The sequence below is a fragment of the Populus trichocarpa genome, chromosome 14, assembly GCF_000002775.5.
Source record: "Populus trichocarpa isolate Nisqually-1 chromosome 14, P.trichocarpa_v4.1, whole genome shotgun sequence".
Taxonomy (NCBI): Eukaryota; Viridiplantae; Streptophyta; class Magnoliopsida; order Malpighiales; family Salicaceae; genus Populus; species Populus trichocarpa.
In genome coordinates, this window is record NC_037298.2 from 9,207,632 (window position 1) to 9,218,592 (window position 10,961).

At 32.5% G+C, this 10,961-nt stretch overlaps 1 protein-coding gene across 1 annotated transcript; it reads left to right on the plus strand.

Moving 5' to 3' along the window:
* The first annotated feature begins 4,196 nt into the window (after positions 1-4,196).
* Positions 4,197-6,818, plus strand: LOC7457976 (gibberellin receptor GID1B). The gene is made up of 2 exons (XM_024585437.2): positions 4,197-4,685; positions 5,274-6,818. The coding sequence occupies exons 1-2, from the start codon at positions 4,647-4,649 to the stop codon at positions 6,267-6,269; spliced, it is 1,035 nt and encodes a 344-aa protein (XP_024441205.1). The 5' UTR covers positions 4,197-4,646; the 3' UTR covers positions 6,270-6,818.
* Positions 6,819-10,961: the final 4,143 nt, after the last annotated feature.

The window sequence follows — 10,961 nt, forward strand, 5'->3', positions numbered from 1 at the left end:
AGACTCTCGTGCCCTGACAAAAAAAAAGACGAGCAACCTATACTCCAGTCCCTTTATTTTGAATTTAATAGTGAATCAATCCTTTCTCAATAATTAAACACAGTAAACATGTTTTTTATGCAATAATTTAATTTTAGAGCTTTAATTCATGTTTTATATAAAATAAATGGATTAATAAGACAATTTTTAAGCTGTAATTAAGGGAGTAAGTTATAGGTCTTCAAGAAAAAGGGACTAAATTATAATCGAGTGTAAGAAATAGGGACTAAAGGATAACTTGATCTCAAAGAAGGCACGCCGTGACGCGCTTTGTCACGAACAAAGCGACAAGCACGTGTCTTTGTCAATAGCATTTTGGATAGAGGAGGGGTAGTTTGGGTAATTAGAAGATGGATAATCAGGAGTGGGGTTAGGCAAGGGAAAAGAGTCGAGACGGAACCCGTTGTCACCACGTGCCTTGGCGTTTGGCGCACGCAGGAAAGTGTTTGTCTGCTTCCTCTTTTCTTCGTTTGTTTTCTAGCGAAATTTTGTATTTAAGTAGTCCTAATAATAATAATAATAATAATAATTACAGTTATTGCCAGGCCCCTCCTTCAAGCTATTTCCACACAGCACTGTTTTTTCACCTCTTTATTTCTTTTCGTTTTCTAAGAATAAAAGAAGCTCTAGATTGAAATTGCAAATTACTCGTGGTAAAAAAATTGAAATCCGATTGGGTTATTTAGTTGGTGGGTTTATTAAAAGTAGAATTTGAAGGAGGTTGTGAGAAAAAAAAAAGGTATAATATAGTGACCATTTGTTTTTGTGTTTCAAGAAAGTTTTTGAAAAGAATTAATTTTTTTTTCAAATTAATTTTTTCTTGATATTTTCAAATCGTTTTGATGTATTGATGTCAGAAATATTTTTTTAAAAAATATATTATTTTAATGCATTTTCAAATAAAAAAACATTTTGAAAAATGAACTACTACTGTAATACCAAACAGGCTTTTAATATAAGCACGTACAAATTAATCCAAAAAAAATCTTACAAAATCAAAAAGTGAGAAATATGTTTTTTTAAAATTAAAGATATATATATCATGTTAGTGAAAAAAATGATTATATAATGTAAATTCAATAATATTACAAGACATGTCTAAACTATAAATAACCAACAACTTGATTTTGTCCCATGTATAAATAAATAACTATATCATATGTTGTAGATACTAACTAGTTTGCATGTCAATAGCATGTTGTGATGGTAAAAAAAAATATTAATATAAAAAAATATTAAAATATAAGAAATGTTTTTGGTATTATTATTAAACTTAAAAATACAATTAATTTGAGTTTTTTTTTTTCATCAAGATAATCTTCTTTAATTATTTGTGAATCTCCTATTTATCTTAGCAAATACAAGGGTTTTAATTAGATTAATTATTTAGTTAATAACAAATATGATTGGCACAACAAATTAACAAAAAAGTTTTAAAATAGTATATCCGTTTTTATGTGTGATTGAAAGCTAAAAAGATTATAAATATAATAAAATCATATTTAAAATCTATTTAAAAATTCTAAAAAAAACCGATTTGAATCAAATTTTTATAAATAATTTATTATTAGTATGATTATTTTCATATCACATACATAAAAATTGAAAAAAAATATTAAAGTTAAATAAAAATCTATAATGATATTTAAAAACTATATTAAAATTAAAAAATAAATAAATCTAATAAATTTTTTTGAAATGCTAAAAAAATAATATATAGAAAATGATCAAGCCCAGCGCTAGTAGGCAAAGAGCTATGCCCTCGCGCTTGGCATTGCTTTATTTATTATTTATTTATTTATTATTAAGAGGATAAATGGCACGTTGTCTTTGTTTGTTTTGTTTTTATTGCCTCTCCCAGCTCTCAAATCTTTGATCCCTAGGCTTATACACGGTGCCAACCAACCGAGATACAACATAAATTTATAATCAAAACAATTAAATAAATAGTTTATATAAATAGTAAAGCACAATAAAAAAACCCGAAATCAAGTAAATCAATAATTATCTCTATTTACTAGAACTTATATAGAAAAGTGTGGTGGTTCTGCTACTTGTACGGTTGGCAGTGCTGGTTAGTGTTGCTAAGGTTTGACGGCGAGGAAGAGTTTTGGGGTTTTTTTTTTTTTTTTTTTTTTTTTTTTTTAACATGGATGTCCGGGTCAGCTTGCGCGTACCTCGACTAATCCCACGGGCCCTGAAGTTAACAACCATGTAAGCCTCCAGTGGCCATCATATGAGCAACCACAGGGCTCGAACCTAAGACCACAGAGGAAGCAAACCTCTTGATCCCAAGCTCTTACCACTGGACCACCACCTAGATAGTTGTTTTGGGGTTTTCTTGAAATCCTTTATTGTTGCTGCCTTTGCCACTGTTTATGGCTGTTATCGCTACTGTTATGGATGGAGGCTCGTTTTTGCCTTTTCTTGAAATCCTCTTTCTGGTGGATGTTTTTATTTTTTTAAGATTAATATAGATTAATATAGGTATTCTGGTTAATTTATGTACATGATTAATCTTATGGATTCTGAAATTAACAATTATATAAATTTTTTATGCCTTTAAAATTTATAAAACTTGAATTAATAATCTTTAAAAAATAAATTTAAAATCAAATCGTTGATCTTCACCCCTCAAAATTATTTCTTTACGATGATGTTGCTGCTGCTGGAGGATATTCTTATTGCTATTACGGTGAAGATGTTGTGGATGGTCAAGTGGCGGCGAAACAGATGGTATGGTGGCGGGTTGTGATTGGCTTTATTTTGAAATTTCTTGGTGTTCTTATTTCAATTTATTTATTATCTGTGTATTGTATTAACGTTAACAAAAAAAAAGAAGAAGTTTGAACTCTAATTTTAATTTAATTTATTTAGGTTTTTTTATTACGGGTTTGGAAAGAAAAAACTCAGACGTAAAAAAAGACGTAGGTTTCGATTTGGGAAAATGGTGGCAGGAGGAAAAAACAAGATGCATAAATTATAAATTATAAGGGCATCTGGGATATTAAAAAAATTATAATAATAAACCTGAAACATTTTAGATTTTTTTTTGATTGATTTGTAGATTTCCAACTCAATAATGTAAAGTGAAATTAATTATATAATAAAAATAAAATTGAGAAATGTTGTGGTGCTAAAATAAAAACCTTAAAGTAACCTTCTCCGTATTTATGCCTTATTTGTTTTATAAAAAAGTGATTTTTTAAAAATTATTTTTTAATTTTTCATGGGTTAGTTTACCTTTTTAGGAAAATAAAACGATGAAAAATATTTTTCATTCAAATAAAAATTTAATTTGATTTTTAAGAAAGTATTTTTTATTTTTATTTTGAGCGGAAAATACTTTTTAAAAATTGCAAAAATATCTTTTAATTTATTATTTATATCAAAGTTGGTCTTTAATATTTTAATTACTATATATTTTGTTTTGAATTTTTTTCTTCAATTTTATCTCTTACAATTTGATTTAATTTGATTTTTATATCAATTTTAGTTTTTATTTTATTATTATTATTTGTTTTTCTCTTACTATTTTCTTAATTAATTTTTATTTACCTATCAAATTTGATTTTTATTTATTTTTATTACTTTTTTTTATTTGAAATAATTTATAAAATTAAAATCTTCTTTCAATCTCATCATCTTTTAATTTTTTTATCGGTTAGATTTAATCTTTATTTTTTTTGTTTTTATTTGTTTTATTTGAAATAATTTATGAATTTTTTTTTTCAATTGCATCATATTTTATTTGTCATATTTGATCTTAATTATTTTAATAAATTTTAAAAAATAAAATATTAATAAATTATATTTCAATTTATTTTTTATAATATAATAGGCATAAAAAATACGTTTTAATCTATTTTTCAAAAACAATATAAACTACTTTTAAGAAAAAAAAAAAAAAAAAGCGTCGATTTTAAGAGGTAAAGAGTGTTTAACTTGCTGTGTAAGCAAGCACACGCGGCTAAACAAAACGGACCCATCACAGGTCTGGCCTGCCAATAGCCATAGTTTGAACTTTCAACTATCAACCTTCGCATTCACGTGTAAACCAATAATCCATCGGGAAAGAAGTTAAAAACAATAAGGGGAAAGCAGTTAGCAAATGGAGAGATTAGAAAAACAATAAAAGAAACAAAAACAAAAACAAGAAAGAACAAGCATAGCTTGTAGCAAGTGGAATTTGTATTTTTTATATATATATATAGATTAACATGAGGGAGGGAGGGAGGGTGAGAGGGGGAAGAGGGATGGTAGGACCCACGTGAACAGTTTAATTCTGCCGGCCGCTTTGTCTTCTCTTTCGTCTCCGTCCACCACCGTCGCTCTTTTGGTTTTGCTTGCCCCTTTGACTCTTTCTATTTCCCTCTCGAGAACAAGAAGTTATGATATATTTCATTTCTTTCTCCCTCTTACACAAAGTCTGTCTCTTTGTTCCTTAACACATATAGCTGCAGCCACACACACACACAAATAATATTAAGAAGAAGGAAAGAATTCAACGAGAAGGAAATGAAACGATGAAGAGCTTGGTTTCTTTCAAGTATTTTTAGCTTCTGGGTTTTGGTCTCTTGATATCCATCTTTTCAATTCCTTCCCTCATGGCTGGTAGCAATGAAGTCAACCTCAACGAATCCAAGGTATATGTATATCCTCTCCATTTCTTCACCGCTCTCTTTCCTTCTTCTTACATTACTATCTTGTTCTTTTCATTTGCTTATCATTTCTCTAATGAAGACTTTGGAGCTTAAATTATTGTTACCTTTTCTTCCTCTTCCTCTTTCAATTCTGCTTCATAGATTGTTTGTTTTTCTTTAGTTTACATTGAAATATGAAGAATTTGACTTCGATTTGAGTCATTTCAAGGGCTGATTTTGCTGCTGCTTCGATTTCTTCTCATCTGGTTCAAAGGTTCATCAAGTTCTTTAACTTCCATCTCTATTCCGATGGCATCTTTTGGCAAAACTTGAAAAGCGTTCCTGGGTTTTCATTCAAGCTTTACTCTGTTTAGTCTCCCTTTCATGATTTATTTGGCATTCCTATTCAAATACTTTTACCTGGCCTGCTTTGTTGAGTATAAGAAAACCTGATGTGTTCTCCAATATCTAAGATGTACTTGAATGATTCAACGGGCTCTCAATCAATATATACAACGTCAAGGATCGTGTAAACCTTTTTTTTTTTTAATATATATAAAAGACGTTTGAAATCCTGTTTTCTCCCTGCAGAGGGTTGTTCCGCTAAACACATGGATCCTCATTTCCAATTTCAAGCTTGCATATAATCTCCTTCGCCGCCCGGATGGGACCTTTAACCGCGAATTGGCGGAGTTCCTTGAACGAAAAGTCCAGGCCAACACCATTCCAGTGAATGGAGTTTTCTCCTTTGATCATGTTGATCGCACCACAGGCCTCCTTAACCGGGTTTACCAACCTGCCCCTGAAAACGAGGCTCAATGGGGCATTGCAGAGCTTGAAAAGCCCTTGAGCACTACGGAGGTTGTTCCAGTTATAATCTTCTTCCATGGTGGAAGCTTTACTCATTCCTCTGCTGATAGTGCTATCTATGACACCTTCTGTCGCCGCCTTGTCAGCGTTTGCAAGGCTGTTGTGGTGTCCGTCAATTATCGTCGATCGCCCGAGTATCGGTACCCTTGTGCATATGATGATGGCTGGACAGCTCTCAAATGGGTTAAATCTAGGACCTGGCTTCAAAGTGGAAAGGATTCTAAGGTTCATGTCTATTTGGCCGGCGATAGTTCAGGCGGTAATATAGCTCACCATGTTGCCGTGAGGGCAGCGGAAGAAGAAATCGAGGTGTTGGGTAATATTCTTCTCCACCCAATGTTTGGTGGACAACAGAGAACAGAATCAGAGAAGATGTTAGATGGCAAGTACTTCGTCACGATTCAAGACCGCGACTGGTATTGGAGAGCATATCTACCTGAAGGAGAAGATAGGGACCATCCAGCGTGTAATATATTTGGTCCGAGGGGCAAAAATCTTGAGGGACTGGAGTTCCCTAGAAGTCTAGTTGTTGTGGCTGGTTTCGATCTTGTTCGAGATTGGCAATTGGCCTATGTTGAAGGACTCCAGAGAGCCGGTTATGAAGTAAAACTCCTGTATCTAAAAGAGGCCACTATAGGGTTCTATTTCTTGCCAAATAATGAACACTTCTGCTGTCTCATGGAGGAGATAAAGAAGTTCGTGAATTCTAACTGTTAATAAACTTCTTAACCTTACCTACAGGCAGCCATACATAACAGAACCTTGACATTTCTCTCTGGCTCTCTCTCTGGCTCTCTCTCTCTCTCTCTCTCTACTCCTTTTTTTTCCAGTGATGGTGTGTAGTTACAAGATTATTGTGTGGCATTACTTCTTGCCATTTTACCACTTAGGTGGTGGTAAATGGTGGTGTGAGTTCTGTATCTCCGGGAACCAGTTGTCCTTGGTCTGCATAGAGTGCCTTCCGGGTTCATTAAGGCAAGCTATTCGAGAGGGGCCAGTTCGGAGGGACTTGAACTTGTTTACATGATTCAGCTGAACCATCAAAATACAAAACTTACCCATGTCAACTTCCAGCCACGATAATGGGGGAAGGCATAGCTTAGAAAGCATAGGGGTCATGTTAGGTGGTTGATCAAAGTTGTTTCTGTACTTTTGTAATTTATAAGCACTAATTTGTGAACATAGACTGGAACATATCCATCCTGTTAAGAACTTGTATGGCATACAGGTCTTCTAGGATTATATAAGATCTTTGATTTTTATCTATCCTGGTGCTCAACCTCAACCTGTCATCATTGCTTTTTGTTTCTTCGATGGGTAGCCTTGGCAATTTGCTGAACACCATGACAGATTCTGTAGGACCTAATCGAATAAATCCTCTGCTAATCATCATTTTCGTCAAAAAAAAAAAAAACTGCTGAGCAATGCAATTGAACCTGTTCAGTAATTTAATTTTATGGCGTGAAAGATCATTTCCTTTCCATCTTAAGGATTGTCAATTTCAAAAAGGGTGTATCGGTTGTTGATTGCCCACTTTTTAAACGCAAAATGGAGCCCCAATTTGGCTCTGTAATAACAGTGTGAAGCTAGAAAAAGAAACCTGCTCCCCCAACCAAATCAACTTGAAAAATGGGCACAAAAGGAGGCGTGGCGAAACATGAGGACGCCTAGACAAAATCCCGTCCACCAAGAAAAAGAGAATGGAAATTTTGGGCAAATAAAGTGATTGGACATGAGGTCCAAATCATGGATATCACCCACCTTTCTACGTCAAACCTGATTAATTCTTGTCAGCTCCTGACTGCTTGTTTGTTTGGAGCTTGGGATAGTAAGCAAAGAACAGGGATTTTGGCCATGGTTTGATGGGGGGAGAAACTCATTTACCAGTGGTTGGGAATTTCTTTTTGTCTTTACGAGGGACCACCCCAGGAAAAAAACAAAAACAAAAGAAACACACCACCCTCGAAGCCCTCATTTTGCTTATTAAAAAAACCCCATCTGCTTTAAATGAGTGGTAGAAACAGCTAAGCTCGGATAAGGACACGGAACCCTGTCTTTAATTGACTTTCGATGCCTTTGCTTAGAATATATGCCTTCGCACCAAAATTTATTCACATTGGTTTCCAATTTCTTGCCCCTTGTTGTTCAGATTGGCATGGCTTGTCCATTCCATTTTAAATTAGCTGTTTATGTTTTGAATTTGTTCTCTAATACGACAAGGCACAGACATTGACATCAATTCCGGTTCTTTTTAACCACGTTTACGGACAAAACCCTCTATTTGTTCTGGTCGGTTGGGCATTAATTAAGCCAGTAGCAGCTGTTTGCGAGTATAATAAAATTTTTTTATATAAATACATTAAAATAATATTTTTTTATTTTTCAAAAATTATTTCTTACATCAATACATTAAAATGATTAAAAAACATAAAAAAATAATTTTAAATAATTTTTTAAATAAAAAACAGGTTGAACCACTCGGTCAAACACTCCCGTAACCAGCCTCTTCTTGGTTGTGCACAATTGGCTTCGCCCCCCGCTTTTTATTAATTTATTTCCTGACTTTTATTCGTATTATTAATTACCAACTACTACTTCAATCTCAATCTAATGGTGTAAATCAAATCAAATCAAGGTGTGCTTTTTAAAAAAATTATTCCGTGCGCTTACTTTTCCACCCAAGGCCACGATAGGGCCATTGTCTAAGTCAACAACAAGGCTCAGGCAGCATGCAGATCACTCACTGCTTGGGTTTGCTACTCCTGAATCAAATGGCCGTCTTGTCTGCCGGGGATCGGCTGGGTGGCAAAGCTCAAGATAGGGCCATTGTCACATTTCTTGAGGGATTGCTGGATTATCCCTCGAGAAAAATACTGCTCCGCTGTTTGTTGATAATCCAGAAGAGATGGGACATCTTTCGTTTGTCTCCACGCCCGGCGATCGAGCACGGACGACAATAAATCCCTCAGAAAATACAATAGTAGCTGACAATATGTTCGAGATTATACAATGTCACCGCTAATTAATATTAATATTGATATTAATATGAAAGAAAATAATGAAAATAAAACACGAGGAACCATCCAAGGAGGGTCAACACAACACCTAATTGTGGCACAAGAGCTAAAACAATGTAGAGGAGGATGATGGTTTCCAATGGAAGAGTTGGAATTTGACCCCATGTATATTGTTTTTTTTAATAGAGTTTAGGTCTTTTTTTTAATTCCGAGAGTATAAAAAATTAATCGAACTAAGGTTGATGTTAAATTATTTTTTATTTAAAAATATATTAAAATAATATTTTTTATATTTTAAAAATTTAATGCAAACAGAATACAAACATTGGAAGAATATGCAGCAGGTACGGGCGACCTCCCAGTTATGATGGGCACTGAAAAGTTTGGATATGAAAGAGTGTCACTGTAATTCTTGAAATTTTATAGCATGTTTACGATAAAGGTAAACGGTAATTTTTAAAATGTTTTATGTATTAAAATAATATTTTTTAAAATAAATTATTTTTAATAGTAATATATTAAAATGATTTAAAAATATAATATTTTAAACTTTAAACTTTTTTAAAATTCTATGATTTAATATTTACCATAATTTTTTTAAAAAAAAAAACTTTATTTCATTTGATGCAAGAATCAATACACATAAATCCGAAGTCGTTTCATCCCTTTTTCAATTCATCATTTATAAGTGTTATTGTTTTACTTTATGTGAATTTCTCCAACTTTTGCTTCAACTTCCCCAATCAGTCAAATTAGTATTATACGGTTGGATTCAAATCATTAAATAAAATATATTTTTTTGTATATATTCATGTTTTTATCTAAAAACTATTTTAACAAGGATCAAAATTTTATGAAAACATAAATAAATATTTATTTCCAAGGAAATAAAAATTAAACTTAAAGCCATGAACAAGACAAGTCACTAGCCACCTCTTATACACTAGATAAAAAAACATAATTAAGCCGTCATTTTCAGTTTAACATAATTATTTTCATTTAAAACTTTTTCTAAATATATATATAAAAACAAATACAAGGAAAAAGATCAAAACTAAAAGATGAGTTGTCTTGAAAATTGAAAAAAAAAAAAAAAACATATATCGACAGGTGGATAGGCTTGAAAAAATCCAATGACCGAAAAAGCAAGCAAAAGTGCTTTTCCTTTTTGTTTTAAACCATCCAGAAGTTTAATCTTCGACAAGCAAGTTCACCCTCGAATCAATTTCCAATTTTGTGTTTTTGGGTAAGATTCATTCCCCTCGAGTTCTTGTCGCCAACCTCGAGTCCAAAAGAGGGATAATTAATAGTCTAAATTCTGGATTAGACCGAAAAGAATAGCGAAAGGCTACCATCTACTCGATCTTGCTCAAAATCAAAACCATGTACAGATAAATTGAAGTCTCGTGAAGCATGCACGCATCCATCCAGATCATGCGAATACCAGACATGGACAGCACCGATTCTTCAACGTTGATACAGTAATTCGCCAAAAATAAGAAAAAAGAAACAAGAAAATAACCTTCTTTTCAATATGGTCCAGTCAAATCTCAAAGGGTGTCGTGGTGGGTAAGCCCCTGGCTCGGCTCAATGATGCGGGACGCAAATTTAAAGATAGTTAAATTAGAAGTCGGCCATAAGAAAAGGAGTCGAAGAAGAGAAATGAAGCAGCTAAAGAAGAGAGAAAAATTATGGGTTGGGAGAAACAAAAAAATCCCAAACTCCACTTAAGAGAGTTACTTATAAATAATAAACTTATTGGGTTTAACATGTTAAAAAAATAAAATCGTTAAACATAAATAAAACTGGAATAAATAACCCAAATAAAAATACAATGATGTAACTCTGGGTTACCTCATTCTCTCCACTAAAGAGTGATGGGTTGTGTCATCATTTTTTGTTTTTGCATGTATACTCGTATAATTTGTTATGCAAGTTTTGTGTCCTTGCCAACTCTTCTAAGGTTGGAAAAACTTTATATCAACCAGTGTAGCTCTGGACGACTATTATAGTATCCTTAAAAATTTAGATCAATTTGTTTCAAGATATCTCCAGTTATCTGAATACAATCTAAATCAGGTTATCTTACCCAACAAACTAATAATCATTGAACCACATTATGATAACTTGTTCATCTAGAAATGAGTTGACTAAAATAGAGTTATGAACTAAATAGATTGACCTGAATTAATTAAAATATTATTATTTTATTTATAAAAAAAATGAATTAAATTTTGACTGAATTATAGGTTTTTATTGCCCGAAACAACTCCCCCCAAATATTTTTGAAACCCAACCTGGGTCAAAACTAAATTAACCACTAAACCGAATCAAATTTAGTAATAGTGAAAGTAGAAATTTAAACATAATCAATTTATTTTTTTTAATCCAT